Genomic DNA, 19606 nt, shown 5'->3' on the forward strand with positions numbered 1-19606 from the left:
TTTTGTTGTTGTTTTTCACTGTTTGACCAGAGCTCGAGGTTTGCATGACGTGCTGAATCGCCGTGGTCAGTCCCCTCCCACCTCTTGCCAAGCGTCAAATTCTTTCCAATGGGAAGCAATTGGGTCCATCTTGCAGAATACCAAGGAATGCTGAATATCTTCTGCTCAGTTGTCACCGCGACGTGGACTTGTTCCTGGGTCGCATCAGGCCTGGAATCCAAGCAAGTCCCGAGTCGTGATGTTACACGAGCCCTGGGGGGTGGAAACTTTCCCGTGGGATGTTACATTATTAAATGTTGACCCCTCGTGCAGATCATAGAAAAAGTGAAGCTGGGGCATGATTGGGAGGTTCGAACGACAATTGTTTGTTTTTGTATTTGTTTTTGTTTTCTCATCAAAAGCTGCGTCTATATTGTAATCGTCAAAGGCTTACATGGTCAGGCGCTACCGACGTTTCTGAGTGGAACCAAGGATGGATTCCCATGCTCTACTGGAATGCTTCGTCTTCGGTGAAGATGGAGAAGATCGTAGTCGATAACAGTGTTTGCCATTCGGGCCTGATTTTCACTCGCGTGTGTTAGTTTTGTCGGGTGGCGATCCTTCAGCGGATTTTGGTAGTAGCCTCAGTGTCGACTTTACGTCGGAATTCGGCTGCTTCTCTCCGACTAGGTGCTCCAAATTGGGTTTAGATTGACGTAGGGCCGACGTCTGGACGACACTGTCGGAGTTCCGGGTAGCTCATGCTCGGAGGGATCCACTTTGTTAACCTCGAGTTCAGAGAATTCTTCTAACCTGTTACTACCACTGTTCAGTTTCGGACTTCCGAGAGTAAGGATGACGAGAGTGCTGGTAATTTGACAGGCAGATGCGTAGGAAGGCGGTGGCCTAGGAGGGAGTATGCGCGAACTCGAGAGGTTTTGTGAGCTCTCTGAATAGGCGATTGTGGTTCAGAGCGCAGACAGATTGAAGGTTGGATTGATTTGAATTGTTACCGTCTGGGATATGATAACTTGGTCGTCTGCTTAGTTTCTTCGTTCTGACGAAGTCAACCTGGTTCCAGAATGGTCGAGTTCGGCATTGAAGTTGCTTCGTATGATGTAATTTAGACGCCAGATGTGGCAGGACCTGCCGCGGTTTGCCAGGCACCGCCAATAGCGGCAGAAGAAGCTCGAGAACTTCGGACAGGACAGCATGGCAATGAGCACTTACGCACTCGGCGGAAGACAGGGACATCACTCATTGAGTCATGTAGGACCGCGTCTTGCAATAGTTGTCTGAATTTAAAGATGCGCAATCAAAAAGGGAATTTTAGGTGGACTTTGCGATGCTGGGCCTTTGGAAAGGGTGGAAAATGTCACCATTTCAGTGAAAAGTCTGCTCGAATTCAATCCTTCTGAGCATGTGTCGAGGCGCGAATCTGTGATGAGAGCCTCAAGCAACAAGCAGTGTCCCAAGAGAAGGGCAGAGTTTAAACCTTGGTCGCGTGTCGCTCTTAAGCAAGAATTCTTCGTAATTCGCTTCTTAGCAGGATATGTTCCACAAGGGAATCAAGGTTGAGGGTGAACCTAAGTGGGAAACAATGTTGACAAACTCGATTGGCGCTTGAATACTGGAAACATGCAGGGAAGGCTTTGAACAGAGCCTGACTTAGGCAAATCACAGTGACTACATTCTGATCGCCGAAGTTCACCATCGCCTCTCGACAAGGTCACAACAATGAGCGTCCGAGAGAGGCCAAATGCCAAATATGGCGATTTACAGGTCAAGGAGAGAGTCACTCAACTGCTGTATTGTGGAATCCAAAGTAGGCTTACGGTATTTGAAAGGCTCGCTTTGGTTTTATTTCTTTTTCTGGCGCTTGACACTTTCGGTGTCGCCGGGTTGAATGCGGACGGCATCGCGCTACTGGAATTCAAGAAGTCCATAACCTCGGATGCTCAGAGCGCCTTGCAAAACTGGAATTACGTCGACGACACTCCGTGCTACTGGAATGGTATTACTTGCATGAAGGTTCAAGGAGTTGACCGTGTGGTTCAAATTGTCCTCCCTAGGTGAGAATCTGTGCCACATCTACCCATAGCCGAATGTTTTCTCAAAGTTGGTGTAGCTCGTTCTTGTTCCGCAACCTCACTAAAGTTCGCATGCTCAGAAAGTCGCTCGGAGGAACCCTGTCTCCGTACCTCGGCAATCTTACATACCTTGCTGTGGTGAACCTGGACACCAATAATTTCACTGGCCAGATCCCAGGGGAGCTTTTCAAGTCGCCGGCCTTGTCCAGTCTCTACCTCTCCGACAACAATTTTTCGGGAGCTATCCCCACAGCGATTTGTGCCCTCGGAGACCAGCTCCGTGTGATTGAACTCAATGGCAACAGATTGGCTGGCGGTTTCCCTGACGACTTTCTCAATTGCTACGGACTTCGCCGGCTTGTTTTGAGCTACAACAATTTCAAGGGTCCCATCCCGCTCGGAATTGGTTCGAAATTGACGCAGCTGAAGAGGCTTGACTTGTCAGTGAATCACTTCAATGGCTCAATCCCGGAGGATTTCGGCAACCTCACGAACTTACTGCCTCAGGTAGCCTCTCGTCATACAAACTGATTAGACGTCGTGTCGCGATCGTTTTGTCAATGTCAGGAAAGTCGAAATGCATGAACCTCCAATCTCTCTAGCAAACTTCCAATTGGCAGGCAGCTTGGCAATAACGTCCTCGTCAGTTTCACCAAGTATGGCATCGAGACAAACGGCAGCAGACCCAAATCCCTCGTGTCAGAGTCAGAACCAGCTCGCAAATGGAGAGGGACATACATCAATCTTGAGAGATTTTTCCACTTCAACAATCAGTCAATCCTGTATTTGAAATTGACTAAAAGTAGTTTCCCGCTGTTTGATTACGGTCGGTTTCTGGCTGAAGGATTCTACGCCTTGAGCCCTAGCAGAACATGCGGACAAGAGGATTTGTCGCAAAGTAGATTTCAATTATAGTGACATAAATCGGCCAAGTTTGCGAGCTCCCAAACGGAGACGGACAGACGTAGAAAGATATACCTTGCTCTCTGTTTCGTCTATAATTAGTTGATGCGACACGCTTTCAAGGCTGGACCAGCGCTCACTCACAAACCCCGTCTGTCTCGATTTCCTGCTGCTGCCTACCCTCCTCGCGGAAGATGACAATGAAATTGGTCGAATTGTATGAAGGGGCATCTTGGGAGATAAATACGGAAACATTAGTTTTGATCCGAGGGGGTCGGTGCAGGTTCGTAATTCGCTTGCTAGGCTGGACTTACCTGCCGTCCATGATCGGTCAAAAGATGTAGGGATATGGACAGAGTATCCTGCTTGCATTCGCCATGACGAACTTGATTCCGCATTTGTGCCCACACGTCCTGGCGACGACCGAATGCGGAGAGAGGCCTTCAGGGTGCCGGTCCTTGTTGTCAAACTACGAGAATGTTGTGAGAGTATGTGGTTTCTCTGATCATGTTAAGGTGTGGAGAGCGAGAGAAAGACTCATTGATCCTCGGGGCCTTGTGTCTAAAATCTGGCTCAGTAGAAGTTGGGATTGTGCGTGAAAGGATGTCTGTGTTGCTTGTGAGATCATGGCCGCCACTAGATGGTTGTGGCACATTGTTCAACCATTGCTGTGAGATGGTTGTGGCACATTGCTTTCTCGGAAGAACTTTGCGTGTCGTGCAATTAGTGGGAGCTTCTTACTGAAATTTTATTCTTACAGTTTCCGCTTAATCTTTCCAACAATCGCTTCTCCGGTGCCATCCCGCCGTCCCTAGCTAATCTTGGGAGAGTCCTCATAGACTTGAGCAACAACAATCTCTCGGGCCCTGTTCCGCCAGACTCTTATTTTCAGGCGCAAGGACCGACTTCTTATATTGGTAACGCGAACCTGTGCGGTTCACCTCTGAAGGTTGATTGTGCATCTTCGCCATCGCCATCGCTATCCCCATTTGACAACATCGCTGGTACATCGGCAACTGGTAGTTTCAGTAAGAGACCTTTGAGCAAGGCTGCTATCATTGGAATTGGAGTTGGTTGTGCAATTGTCGGATTACTTATGGCTTCCATCCTATTTTACTTCATTTTGAGGAAGTTACACATACGTAAGAAGAGTTTGGGCTTAAATAGCCCCGCGAGATCAGACAATGCCAGCAGCCTTCGAGGTTGTCTGTGCTCATGGCGAGAGTCCGGCGGAGGGTCTATGTCCGCCGACGAGGACGATGAAAATGATTTAATGCACCTGTCGGGAGTATTGTCTTTCAGTTTGGAGGAATTGCTTCGAGCTTCAGCATACGTGTTGGGCAAGAGTGGCGTGGGGATTATCTACAAGGCTGTGTTGGACGACGGAACTATGGTGGCTGTAAGAAGGTTGGGAGAAGGCGGAGAACAGAGACAGAAGGAGTTTGAGTCTGAGGTGAAGACCATTGCGCAAGTGCGGCACCTTAACATCGTCACCCTGCATTCATACTCTTGGAGGGCAGAAGAGAAGTTGCTGATTTATGACTATGTTTCCAATGGAAACTTAGAAACTGCTCTCCATTGTAAGGTTTCCTCGATTTTGTCTCTTTTATGCGTTGTGCTTCTGGAGACGATGAAGGAGGATTCGTTGTTGAATTTCGGAGTGGCGAATTTGTGCAGCTAGGTCAAATGCATCGAAGGGGCCTCTAACTTGGGAGATGCGCCTGCAAATTGCGATCGGAGCAGCGCAAGGTCTCGCACATATACATGAGTGTAGCGCTCGGAAGTACGTTCATGGTGACATTAAGCCCAGCAATATTCTTCTCGATGATTGTTTGGTAGCTCGAATTGCAGATTTCGGTCTACAACGATTGCTTTCACTCGCAGAGCCTGAATCTGTGAGGGAGCACGGAAGTTCGAGGGGTGATAATGATAGAGCTTCATCGGTGACTCCAGCTCCGGTTGTCGTCCCTGGTTAGTTCCCATCCCTCAGGCACTTTAGGTCATGCATTCTTGGGATCTCGTATCTTAGTGTTTCAATCGTGAGAATTACAAACTTCTTGTCGCATGAGCCAACTTTGAGGGCATGCATTGGCACTGTTTGCAGAACTTGGAAGGAAGAGGTCTCTTACTCCAAGAGGAGCACATATGGTTGTGCCATTCTTGATGGGAGTGTATCAAGCGCCAGAGGCTATAAGCGCGAAAAAGCCCACTCAGAAGAGCGATGTATACTCATTCGGCATTGTATTGCTTGAGCTTCTCACAGGCACGTCTCCTTTCAACCTGCTTGCTGCTGGTCAAGTCGACCTCGCGTCGCGGGTACGTGTAGCTCTCCAGGAGAAGAGACCGTTCTCCGAGATTTACGACCCTAGTCTGCTCAATAGCAGCAATGAACAGACCAAAATGATTGAAACCTTGCAGGTAAACTTACGAAACCCTGGAAACAGTGGTTGAATCCTTAAGGTTTTGCAGTAGGATTTCCTCCACCCTTACTTTGGTTTGCACACACAATTACAACCTGCCAAGAGGTTGATCTCCGCTTGCGCTCTACAGGTAGCGTTGGCGTGCACCTCCGCAAACCCTGACACCCGGCCGAAGATGAAACAAGTCGCAGAATCTTTAGAGCAACTCTAAACAACTAGTAGCTGGGATGCAAGTAAAGATAAGCTTGTTCAGAATTCTTGAAAGACCGCTTTCGGGGGAAATCGAACCCCTTCGGCTGGTAGCAGTCGAGACTTGTAAACGAAAAGAACAAAACGATTAGCCAGATGACTGTTCTTTAGAAGCTAGAGATGCGGGGAACCTCACAAGAAATCCTCGCGCAATCTTTCCGAGATCACACACTCCATGATCAGACACCGAATTTAGCATCAGAGAGGAAGAATTCAACATTCGATTCGGTTTCTGTGCAATAGCTCGGGGACAGTTAGTTTTGTGCTCGAACCGAGTCTCTCGAGATTGCTCCATCGTAAAAGCATTACCGCGCGCTCGAAAGACAGCAGCGAAATTCAAATCAGCTTGCTGGAGAGCACTGCCAGAGCGTCTCTCCTCCTGCTTTTTCTTCTTCTTCACGAAATAAAACGGCGTCCTTTGTGATAATGGAATCACGGACCTGCATAGCTCGTTAACACGACCGAATTCCAGCCATGGGAATGCGGTGCTCCATTCGCTTCAGCCACAGTATACAGCAATAAACGACCCTCCAGGTGAAGGATCTGTAGAAGATCGCTTGAATACACACACAAACACACTCACACTCGCACACACTCGCGCACACACAGGAAGTATCTCATTCTTCGTTGCATGAAATGAGGTGCCACCGCATTGCTACACAAGGAAAAAAGGATATGATGTTGCAAAAGTATGTTTCACTGCTTTTTCAAAGCACTTTATGGGATTGTAGGAAAGTTTTTTTTTATTATTGTTTTTACTCTTGCAAATAAGAACAATTGTGTCAGAAGTAAACCACTTAGTGTTTTTCAAAAATTGTGTGAAATGTGGTGTTAATTAAGAGGTTTGTCATATAGTTGATAAAGTCTTGCCCATGTAGAGGTTTAATTTAATTATGTTGGTAGAAGTTATAGATATGAAGAAAACAACATAGTAAGAGGTAACAATAAACGAGCAAATCTTTTTTTTATTTACTTTGTAAACACATTTTTCAAAATTATGATCATAGAGAGTTAAATAGTTTTAAATCAATCTTCTGGTCTTGGAACATGGAAGATGCTTTGGTTATTTTATTTTATTTTATTTTATTTTGATAAATTACAGAGAGTAAACCATATAAGTTTGACTCCTGCACCTATTATTTTAATTTTTATTAATTTTAAAAATCACACTCAACATAACTGTAGTTTTACAACTATTTATTTATTTACTTGAAATCAAAAAAATGATTTTATTGTAACTTCAAAATAATGCTTTTGGAACTTTGGTTTTCTTTTAAGTATTAAAAATTGAAATTTTAAACTATTTGATAGGTTTTGTAAAACTAGCACATTCCACCTGTATTAAAATTACTAAATAATTTACATTTATTACATATGAAAAAGCTTTGGTTCTGAAACGTGATGACTTTAGAAAAACGAAAAAACTCAATAAAATAGTTAATTCCAAATTTTTAAAAATAGCTCTTAAAAAAAGTAAAATATTGTAATACATGTTGCCAACTCATTAAGTTGCTTCTGTTATTAAGTATATAATTTTATAATTTATAAAGTAACAATAGAGCATATATAGAGAAAGAGAGGGAGAGAGAGAATTGTTCAAGATATATCCCTAATTGATATTGCTACACCCCAAATGACTAAGGTCTCTTTTATCTTTTTCTTTTTCTAATGTTTGGATTATTTTTTAATAATCTTAATTTTTTATTCTTTGTAAAATCAACTTTTTTAATTATTATGTGCATGTGGGCATAGTTTTTGCTACTATCACAACTTGCCACCCACTTGACAAATTTCTTTAGTCTTTTTTTCTTCCAATTTAAAATTCTTCAAACATTTTCAAGATGTTTTTTTTTTTTTTTTTTTTTTTGTCAAATCATATAGACAGATATTGTTTATAAATATTTAAAGTAAAAAAAAAAAAAAAAAAAAAAAAAAAAAACTTAATAAGATAGGATGTAACATTATCAATTGGAGGTGTAAGGTTTACAATTCTCTCTTTTTATATATATATATATATATATATATATTCTTAGTTGTTGTCATTTATATTTTTTCTGGATAGAAAGATATAATATTCACCCTTGCTAATTCAAACCAAAGTCTTTGTTAACTGCAATAATAACTAAAATTGATAACTAATTTATCAGGTTTATAATAATTAATCATATGTGGAGACCAAATCACATACCAAATTTGTGTATTTGTTCAAGTTTTGAGGTGTTGTTAGTTTGTGATCTATTTAACCACCATTAAATTAATTCTGGACATGAACCTATCTTAAACATTCTCCCTTGAAAGTTCTCAAGAACATTTTCTTTCTTGATTTTATTTTAAATCTACAAATTATGTTTTGAAGTGTTATTATTTTGTGGTTTAGGTCATCACCATTAAATTAATTCTACACAACAATTATCATAAAACATTCTCACTTGAAAAATCTCTAGAATATTTTCTCTCATGATTTTTTCTTGTTTTAATATACAAATTAGGTTTCTTTTGTACATACACCAAAGTCAAACATCAGTTATATTATGTAGATTGTATGATTACTTCCAAACAATTATTCTATTGCTCAAAGATTATGTCAAGTCCAACCTACTGATGTATAAATAGTAAGTAGCCAAACAGTTAATTGTATTATATCTAAGTATCTGCTTTGCAAAACAGAACATACTTGATTTTTCTTGTCTTATTTATTTCAATAATGGGCTCAGGACTCCATTCATTTACTAGAGAATTGTTTCTTCTTGGACGAATAAAATGTCTTGCTAAATGCTACCTATTTCTTGGGAAAACTATCATATCACGCAAAACTAACGTTATAATTCAATAAAATAACTTTAGAAAGAATATGATGTCTCTACAATTCATTTATTTATTTTTACTTTATTTGATTTTTAATTGTTTCAGCAATCACATAAAACTGATGATTTGTTGGATAAATACTGTATGTAGGCTTACAATCTGCTACTATTCAAATCCCCACTGTGTAAACTAAAGCACTCTCTTCTTATTAAAACCCCTGGACCTTGAGATAAGAAAACACTCGAGATAGAACTTACAAATAAGTTGTGGCACGATACTAACAATTACACATGCATACAATATCTTAAGGGTGTGTATTTGCTGAATTACATTACGATGTACTTGCAAATTAGTACACCTCATTTTCTCAATTCTGTCACCTTGGAACTGATTTGGGTAGAATGAAGTACCGTTTCACGTCAATGAGTAAATAATGGACCTCTTCATGAAATTGACCATTCACGCATTTACATGAGACATACCAACTTTAACAATTATAATAGATTGACAAATTTTACCACCTCCGATGCCGGGCGAGGTGACTAGGTAATGTTATGAAAGAAACTATTTCCAACTCCAGTTCCCTCCACATTTCCTATAATCCCACACCTCAGAACATCTCAGAAAAGACATCGCTATTTCACATCTCTCATTCAGCTTGGCCATCCTAGTTGCATAGTCTCATACTCTTCGTGATAAGAATTGCTAACAGAACACGCATCCAGACAAAAACTCATGAACACATGAGACTATAAACCAAGATAACAAACTGATAGGTAGAAAAAAAGAAAATTGAGAAGAAAACGGGAGACGTGCGAACCCAAAACAGCTTCCTCGACGATGCTAACAGCATTCCGATATACTGACAGAAGACTCCCTCAGCACACCCTTGCAGCTTCGCTTTCATGCAAGACCTTCTAAGGTGATCCTGCATGTCAATTCCAGACAGCCTACCTTCGCTTCCAGATAGTGCCCGCTTACTTGCCTCCCAGAGTTGGGAACTGTGATTGGTCTTCGATCTTGGGAGTAACTGCACTTCCTGCAGCTGAACCACGACCGTCACCAAACCTCTCGGCACCAAAGCTGCCACGAGTAGAATCTCGGTCTCCACGGTACCCACTGTCGTGACGGTCACCGCCATCACGGCGATCTCCACGACCACCTCGACCTCCACGGCCGCGGTTGGACGGGTAGTAAAACCTTTCCCCTTCAGCGGGCTTCAGAAACTCGTTGATGCTAACAGGCTACACAATCACGCAACCAAAGCATGTCAGTGCTGGTATCACAATATGTTTCCCACCAAACCCATCCAGCGCGCTGATCGACACCTACTGGCATTAGCACTACGCATTCTAAACTACAACATGACTGCCCCCCAATTTCTTCATTCGAAAACGATCAACATGTATGCGGTGCACTTCAATCGTGACCATACCTTTCGGGACTTCTCCTCTCTTTCAGCGGCATCCCTTTTGATTTTCTCTTTCTCCTGGCCCTGCATGCACCACCCATGCAAAACCAAGAATAAGCACCAACCCTCCTGAGCGAATGTGCTAAACAAGGATTAAGCAGCAGAAATGATAGACCAAGTATTTCACGAAAAAGATATCTTACCAACTTAATGAACACATCCTCTTCGCGCTTCTTGTTCTCCACGAGCTGCATTTTCTCGAAAGCCTTGTCCATTTCGACCTTCCTCTCTGAGGCCTTCGTAGCCTCTAGGGCCTTACGTTTCTCCTCCAAAACCTTCTCATACTGCTCCAGCGTCATCTCCTGCACATGCACACAGCTTTAGTCTTCAGACACGAACTGATCATTGAAATCACAAATCTCGATGAGTGAACTATCCAACTACTGAATCTCAAATTTACAATACGAAGATGGTAAAAAAAAATCTCACATTGTCCTCTTCCTTCTTCTCGGCTGTCCCTTCCTTTTCAGCAGCATCCACGGGTTCCCCCTGCTCAGTCTTCTCAACTGAACCTGCTCGGTTTGATCGCTTACTTTCTTCACTCACTCCTCGAACACTCCCTCTGCACCCACAAAAGTAAGATAACTCACGTAACTAAATCGGTTTCAGACAGAGAACAATCAGGGCACAAAACCCCAGCGATTTCCCAAGGTAGCTTACTGTAAGAGTGCTAAGGCGAGGTCCGCTCTCCATTCATCTCAACCGGAATAGTGAATCTTCTCGAACTCGTATCTAAACGCCGCTCAGGAAGAAAAAGGGGAGATCACACTTTCACTATAATAAAATGCATATATTAATATAAATAAATAAATAAAACTCCATTCATGTATTACTTCGAATAAGACTTGTTCGTGCAGATTTTCAGGATAAAAAGGTTGCGGCAAAGAGTGATCACGGGGATGGGAGTTGAACCGATCGTTTGATAGACCAGCTTGAACTCCAGCTCAAGAGAGGGAAGAAATAAGATCAGTTCGGACAAACATGGAAGCAGGCTGTTCCATTTGTCTCACAAACACAACCCTTGCATCGGCCCAGCCCAGAACCAAACAATCGTCACATCCGCACATCCTAATCCAGGTAGTTGGTGCAGCTCACCCTCTGGAGCCTCTGCTCTGACGATCGAACTCGCGCCTAGGACGATGCTCATCTCCTTCACCAAATCCACGACCACCACCGCCGCGGCCATTACCTCCGCCACGACCACCCTCGTATGAACGTCTCTCACCATTCTCAGTACGAATTGGCCTGTCATACGAGTCGCGCCCACCGACAAAACCGTCGGCATTGCGGGTGATGCTTCCATTGCGACCGTTGCTGTAGTTGCCGCGTTCTCTGTAATCTCCTCCCTCACGGGGGCCACCGCCTTCCCGGCCACCACTGTACCCACGTCCACCACGATAACCACCTCGCCCGCCTCTGGCTCCATCGTACTGAGCCCTCCGTCCATCTTTAACTAAAAATATACAAAATTAAATAAAATTACATCACACCACCAGAACACTTCTGCACACAACTCCAATGACAAAAATTCTTTACACAATCCAGCCAAGAATGGGCAAACCAATAACTCTCGATTCCGTTACAATGTACCCAATCAGTAATTACTACACTCTTCCATGCATGCCCAGAGTTCCACTGGTAAAGAGAACCTGTCACTCGATCCCCTATCCTCAAGGTTAAAAAATTCAAAAACCAAAACCTTGCCAAACCTCGACGCAAATCCCTACGTTACAACCGAAATAAATCCTACGTCGGGCAATACCCTATGCCACCACCAAAATAACAACACGTACCAGCCTCGGCCGGAGAAGCGGGCTTAGTCGGCAGCTTCGCAGGCGCGGCGGGCTTCCTCTTGTCGGCAGGCTTGGCCTCCACCGCCGCCGCGGTGGCGACAGGCGTGGCTCGCACTACCACCTGCGACGGGTCCTCATTCTCGTCGTCGGCGAGCAGGTCGAAGAAGTTCCTCGTGGCCATGGCTGCTGCTGCTGCTGCTGCCCCGCCTTGGGTGCTCCGCCCCCGCACCCCGTTTTTCTGCAGCCCCACCCAAAATTCCCTCAGGAGTAGGTCTCTCGCTCCGCGCGCTCACATTACAATTGCGGTGCCCCCGTGGTGGCCGCGGTCCTCCAGTCGTGCTTGGCTAGTCGTGACCACCGTCTACTCACCCCCATATAGTGAGACCCTCCTGGCCAACGATCTCCGAGCGCGGACGAAGCGATCCCAGCAACTACCGATACGACACACACACGCACACACTCCAACTTGCACTCGCACACTGCAAGCCAAGCGGCGACGGTAGCGAGGGGCTCGCGCTCTGGCGAGGAGGTGAAGAACGGGCAAAGTAGCGCGGGGTATGGCCTCGAAATGGGGAAGTAGCGCGGGGGGGGGGGGGGGGGGGGGGATGGGCCTTCCTTGACAAAGCGAATGGAAGGGACCCTCCTCCCTCCTCCTTCCTTCCTCGGTTGCTTCTTCCTCACTTGCTTTAAGTGCTTGGTTTGGCCTTGGGGACTACGTTTCAAGGTTAGTTTTATTTTTTTATCTCATAAAACCACATAACCACTAGAAGAATCATCTTACTAAAAATAACAATATTGACCTTGGTGATCTTCTTCTAATTTTTCTCTAGTATCCCTTTAGGGTGGAAGTTTTTAAAGGTGTTGTTGATGAGCTCCCATCCCCCTTTCACCTTAATCTTTTGGGGATTCGCCTATTTCTTTACAATGGGTGTCCTCTTCATGAGCTTTGAAAAGAAATGGACATTTTTTAGCTTGAAAATCAAATAGAAACAAACAAATAAATAGGTTGAAAGAAAGCAAAAGTAAAATATTGCTGCTATCAATGTGGAATAGTTTCTCTTGGTATAATTTCCATGAAAAAAGGTTGTTTGACAAATCGGAATATTGTTAGTAGAACGTGTTTGTGTGTGTTTTGGTTTCGGTGTGATTTGAATAATGTTTAATGATAATGATAGTAAACTTACTAGACAATGAGCATGTGGTCAAACTTGAATATTTTCTATCTGTTGCTTTGAAATATGTGTGTTTTTTAAAACCACATTTAAAACTTGTGAATAATTTTGTCGAAGATTAAAATGAAATAAAATTATAAAACCATGAACTTTTAGTCTTTAATTTTGCTGTCAGATTTTGACTAGATAAAATAATAATAATGAAAGTTGTAAAAAAAATAAAAAAATAAAAGCATAATTTTAGACATGCATTTTTATAAATACAATCTCAACAATTACGGTAAAATATTTGGCCAAATATAAAAGTTTTTTTGCATTGCAATTATTATTTTGAAAATTTCACAGTAAGCAAGCTCAATATGCATTAGGAACTGTTGGTGTGATGTTGAATGTTGTAAAGATTGAAACGATTTGTGTTATTAGTTAACTTTTACATACTTAAAGGTATATAGAAAAAATATTTAAATAAGGATATTAAAATCTACCGTCATTCTCATCGTTTTTTTTAAACTGGTATAATTCTTTTCTTTTACATGAACATGTTTATAAGTTTTGCTAAGTATAACATGTTCGAAAATGAATAAAAAAAATCAATTAATGTATACTATTTAGCATGGAAAATAACAAAAAGGATGTTACAAATTTATCTCAATAGTGTACACATCTACACAGTCTTTCAATTCCACACAACCTTTACAAAAGATTGTAACATTATTAAAAACATTACTGCATATATATATATATATATATATATAATTAACAGAATAAAAAAATATATTACAAAATAATAAAGCAAGAAATATATAATATAAATGATATTTGTGTTGTTTATATTGTTAAGGTAATTATTACATTTTAGAAACATTACACATTGGAATCTAATTAAGAATTTAGGTATAATTATTTTTATGTAATATCAGAAGCATGATTTAACTTATATATTTGGTGTTTGCAGGTAATACTACCTCGTCTTATAATTCAATTGCAATTAAAGACTTTAATGTGGAAATACATAAATAACACTTTGAAGAATTCTTATTCGTGGTGCATCATAGAAGATAAATCAAGCATTACATGGTAGAACATTTACTTCATGGTCACTTTGTCTTCGACAGGAAGCATATCAGATTTTATTGGATAGCAGTTCCTTGCAATTTATCAGGTCTTACATTAGGTCTCACCTGGAAGCCCACTTGTTAACACTACTAATAATCGAACAAGAATAATAATTAAAATAATTTTTTCTTATACATTTCCTATCTCTTGTTATACTAAATATAGGTATTTATGAGCTTATGACCAGTGGACATTGTACCAAATTTACAATAGAGTGATCTTTTATTAGAATCTTGCAAAACTTTTAAATTGTACACTTTGACATGGCTCAGTGGAGGTGCTTTTAGCAACACCATCTATTACTAGCAAGTAAACTTAAAATTTCATGATTATACAAAAAAATAAAATAATAATAATCATATATCAACATCAGTTACTATATTATAGTAATCTTCTAAGCATCTCATAGAAACTTATGAAGATTATTTAACAAGTAAAAAAGAGTTGTGTAGAATTTTTATATGCATCTTTTTGAAAAATTAAAGGGATACTTTTTTATTTTAAAAAACATAAAAAATAATTCTTTGATATATTAATAAATTTATTATAATTTATTATTAATCACGTTGAACTGTTTATAATTAGAATTTGATTTTGTACATGGGAGAAAATATATTTAATTTTAATTATATCAATATGATATTTATTTTATTTTATTTAATAAACTAAGAAGGATGTCTGCTTCTTTCAATGTTAAAGATTTTATAAAGCTTTTGAAAAATTAATTTTTAAGACTACCGCCAATATTAATGATCTATAAAATTATGAAAAAAATTAAAAATATATATTATTGTTTGGGAATTAATATATATATATATAAATATATAAAGAAAAAATATATAAAAAGGAGAGATTAGGTATAGTAACTACAGGTCTATTTAAGGAATTTAAGCTTCTACTTGATCAATCAAAAATAAAATTAAAAAAAAAAAAAACATACATACATACATACATACATACATACTTACATTCATATATATATATATATATATATATTATTTATAGATGAAAATTAATTAATTATATATATATATATATATGTATATATGTTTTTATTTATTTTAAAACTTTAGTACATGTAGTATTTAGAATATATTATTATTTTAGAAAATATAATGGTAATTTCTTAATTTTTTTTTTAAATATTATATAAGTGATACTTCAATTAGTCATGTTAAATTTGTATTTTATACTATTTTTTGGATTATTTTAAATATCACGTTTTTGATAATAAAAAAATAAAATCTTAAATATATTTCTTAATTTTTAAAAATTATATTTGATATATATATATATATATATATATATATATACACATATATATTAGATGTTTAGAATTATTGATTGAAAATTATTTAAATAAATTTAAATTTTAAAAATAAGTTAAAAAATATATTCTTTATATATTTTTATAAGTTTGATTGTAAAAATTGTAAAGAAAAGAGACTAAGAAATTAAGAAGAGTAAAACATAATATCTAAGATTCTTTTAGAGTTTTTAGGACTTTGTTGTTGTAATTTCTAATAAACCTTCTTTAGCACAATGCTTGGTGCATTTTGAAGCAAAACTTCACATAATATAACATTGCTATGAAGTTTTGTAATTGAGAGAAGGAAATAGATCAAACTCACAATTAAATCTAAGAAGTCTTGCTACTACAAGTATATGAAAGGCAAGGATAAATATGTTGAAGAAGTTTAATAAAATAATAATAAAATTTTGAGGATTTTTATAAAAAATAAAGGTCTATTTAAGATTGCATCTCTTCTAATATTTCAATGGATTTTCTCAAGTTGGATTTCTAGGTGCACTTCTATTTGGAAGTTCTCTTTCTTGATTTGCATCCTTCATAGAAAAAGATTTACAATTTTTTTATAATTTAAATTTATTCTTAAAAGTATTTATGGCTTTATTTAGAAAAAATAATTTAGAAAATAATAATAGAGATTAAAATCCTATTTTTACAATAAAAATAATGTTTTACTACAATATATGATGTCAAATTCCAAAATCTTGCTTGCAATAAGAATTGGAATAACAAACATCTTACCAACCAATTTCGATATGAATTAAAAGATAATATCAAAGATATATTGTTGACAATGTCAAAAGCAAATTCATTCAAAAATTTTATTGCTCAAGCCATTAAATATAATAGTCATTTTTTTTGAAAGATGTCAAGAATAAAGATTTGATTGAAGAAATATAAGTTAAATCATAGCAATAACTTTTAAGTTTTTAAAAGTTTATTCATCAATGCAAATTAATATAGTAATTTTTAAAGCTCTCAATGACGTAGAAAAGACTCAATTTTATCAAGAAGGTTTGTGCTTATATTGTAGAGAATATAAGTACATTGTTCAACATTATCCAAAGAAGTAATATAATTATAGAATGAAGAGCATGATTACCAAATAAGACCATATATCAAAAGATGAGTTTCTCTAGCTACAATATGGATTGAGCAATTAAAATCTTGTACAACACCTTGTAAAGCTCTTATGCTCTTCTTAAATTCCTCACCTTGCTTTATAATAGATGTTTGTTTAGGATCAAAAAATTGTAAAGTCTTTATCTTGTTAGATTCATGAGCTTTAGCTTATTTTCTTAGATAAAGATTTTTTTTAAAAAATAATAAATATCTTTAATTAAGAAAATTAAGTTAGTGCATGTAATAGCCATAGATGGTTGTTTATTGTTTTTTAAAGATGTTATTCATGAAACTATTTCTTTGGATGTAACAACTAATGGATATTAAAACTTAATAATATTTAATATAATTTGATGTCAAAGACAAGAACTCAAGAAAGATAAGTAAATAAGTGAAATAAATATCATAAAAAATAAAAAAATAATAATAAGAAAATATATATATTTAAGAAGAAATTGAAATGGATATTGTCAAAGATTAGAAATCTATAGACTTTTGAAACCAGACTAAAAGTAAAAAAAAGAAATGACAAGAGTGAAGAAAACTTCACTCTTGCCTCTATACATACTATCTACCTAAGAGCTATAAAATAATATTCTATATAACCTTCTACATGTGTTTAATTTATGAGACACATATCTCAACTTACAAGACAAGTTTCTTATATGTATGCCACATTGTTAGCTTATACCACAAGCTATCAACATGCATGACACATGGCTAACTTTTTGGCCAAATTTCTATCCTATCAATCACCTGTAAACACATAGAAAGAAGAAATCATGTCTATGAAGCTTCTAGAAAGTTTTTCTATAAGATATTATTAAATTAATCTATTTTTATTTATTTTTATCTATTCATATTATCTAGGTAATTATTGGAGTAAATATGTATGTTCATGACATAAGATCTATATCTAATTTAATTATTATAAGATTATTGTGGTTAGAAAAATATAATCTTTAAATAGAATAGATTTCTTATAACCTTGATTTTTCTTATAGTTTAATCAAGAGGTCAAACAATTAGAAATGAAGAGGAACAACTAGCACAAATATCTAATAGAATTTGAATTGTGAATTGATTTGAAAGGAATTTATTTGTATTTGATATGCTTTTAATCTTTAGAACAACATAATTTTCATCTCAAAATTGCATAACTACCTTTCACAACAGGGCAGTATCAATATTTGGAGAGACTTAGCAATCTCATATATCATGTGCTTTATTTTAGATACTTGTTGCTATAAAGTTTTTCTTACACCCAATCATTGTGCATATGTCATACAAGCAAGTTTTGCTACTAATACAATTGATACACTTATAATTTTAAGCATTAAACTAATCTCAATGCAATTGAAAAATTACCATGTATTAAAATTACGAGCATATTACTTGAAAAATTGAAGAATCAATAAAAAGAAGAATAGTTTGGAAGCATGAAGCTTTTCAATCGAAGTACCTCACATATATAAAAAGCTCTAGAAGCAATATTTGATGGTTAGGGGTTTCTATTGGAATAAACAAAACAAGATTATATTGAATTGAATACTTAACCTAAATATGACTACATATTTATACCTTGAGTATTGAGTTTAATCTTGAGTTGGATAGAAAGATTAATAACTTTCATCCTTAGCAATTCATATCAAGACACCTTTTTATTTTGGAACAAAATCTACAAATATGTATATATATATATATATATATATGCTAGCAACAGTCTAACTAGTTCAATAAGTGTCCATACACCATTTTTGTGAATTGAAGATATTTCGTCTTTTAAAGCTGCAGCCCAATTGGGTTGTGTAATAGCTTCATAAAATTTTGTTGGCTGTATTGGTAATTCACAAGCCAACAAAGTACTTTCAATGCCATACAGGGTGGGTTTCGTGAACGCCTGTTATGATCTGCTGTATGCTCAATGGAATGATTTTCTTTGGATTGAGTGGGTGCCTCAAGTTGTTCTGGAGGTGAGACGTGATATTCAGATGTCGAGGAGGACCATGAATCCAAATTGTCGATGGAGGTTTGATAGGAATCAGGATTCGGAGACTGAAGGTTATTGATGAGGGCTCATGGGCGGTTAGGTGTTGGGTCAGTGAAATGCGAGGAACTGTTGGGCGAGCATTGCTGTGGAGAGGCAATTGATATGGATGTCATCTGCGAGAAATCATTGTCGTCGTAGGTAGATGAAGTCGGAAATGACAATGTGGAAGTAGCAGTATCAAAAAAAGTTGTATCTAGTTTGGGTGTATTCAGAAATTGATCTTCATTAAACACAACGTTGCGTGTAATAATAACCTGGTGCATTGAAGGCACCCATACTCTGTACGCTTTGGACTCTACGTCAGTGCCGAGATAAGCGCCCACCGTTGATCTTGAGGCAAGCTTGTCATTTCCACCCTGATGAATGTGGGCGATGCACCCAAATACGCGGATGCGGGATAAATCGAATTTGAGGCCAGTGAACATTTCCTCTGGTGTAGTATGCGGATTAGTCCTCGTTGGGGTATAATTTATGAGTTTCACCATTGTCTGCACTGCCTCGACCCACAGGAAAGTGGGTATCCTCCCACCATTGAGCATAAAGCGCAGTTTATTGAGCATTGTCCAATTCTTACGCTTAATGACCCCGTTTTGCTGGGAGGTGCGGGCAATGGTCAATTCTCGGATGATTCCGTGTGTAATCAAGTAATTATTAAACTCTTGACTGAGGAATTTGCCGCCCCTGTCGGATTGAAGTTGGAGTAATTTCTGGCTAGTTTGTCGCTTGAGCATGGAATGAAAGATTTTAAACTTGGCAAGAGTATTGGATTTTGAAGTAAGGAAATAGATCCAGGATTTCCAACTGTAATCATCAGTGAGAAGGAGAAAGTAGCGCGACTTACCTAGCGATGGTACTAGAAAAGGGCCACATAGATCCATGGAGATAAGTGCGAGCGGCGCAGTGGTTTTGTGGGTCGCTTGATTCAGTATTTCTTGACAAGTTTGTTTGCCTTCAAGGCAAGTTGTACATAGGTGAGAAGTCGCAGAAAACTTTGGAATGCTAGTCGCGAGTTGTTTCTGAGTTAGAATCCATAGGTTGTCAAAATTGACGTGACTAGGGCGTCGATGTTAGAGATCTAATAGACGAGGAGAATTTGACTTCATATGAGTAAGCATATGGGTTTCAGT

At 38.2% G+C, this 19606-nt stretch overlaps 2 protein-coding genes across 2 annotated transcripts; one reads left to right on the forward strand and one right to left on the reverse strand.

The window, feature by feature from the left end:
- The first annotated feature begins 379 nt into the window (after window positions 1–379).
- Window positions 380–6068, forward strand: LOC112293721 (receptor protein kinase-like protein ZAR1). Its single transcript, XM_024543492.3, has 6 exons — window positions 380–2051; window positions 2150–2576; window positions 3733–4552; window positions 4650–4943; window positions 5077–5390; window positions 5523–6068. The coding sequence occupies exons 1-6, from the start codon at window positions 1717–1719 to the stop codon at window positions 5601–5603; spliced, it is 2271 nt and encodes a 756-aa protein (XP_024399260.1). The 5' UTR covers window positions 380–1716; the 3' UTR covers window positions 5604–6068.
- A 2864-nt stretch (window positions 6069–8932) lies between these two features.
- On the reverse strand, window positions 8933–12234 carry LOC112278957 (RGG repeats nuclear RNA binding protein B). The gene is made up of 6 exons (XM_024512910.3): window positions 11711–12234; window positions 11013–11370; window positions 10347–10479; window positions 10061–10219; window positions 9882–9941; window positions 8933–9690 (listed from the first exon to the last, which is right to left on the reverse strand). The coding sequence occupies exons 1-6, from the start codon at window positions 11889–11891 to the stop codon at window positions 9424–9426; spliced, it is 1158 nt and encodes a 385-aa protein (XP_024368678.1). The 5' UTR covers window positions 11892–12234; the 3' UTR covers window positions 8933–9423.
- Between the last annotated feature and the right edge of the window lie 7372 nt (window positions 12235–19606).

Source organism: Physcomitrium patens, chromosome 2, assembly GCF_059467195.1.
Source record: "Physcomitrium patens ecotype Gransden chromosome 2, ASM5946719v1, whole genome shotgun sequence".
Lineage (NCBI taxonomy): Eukaryota > Viridiplantae > Streptophyta > Bryopsida > Funariales > Funariaceae > Physcomitrium > Physcomitrium patens.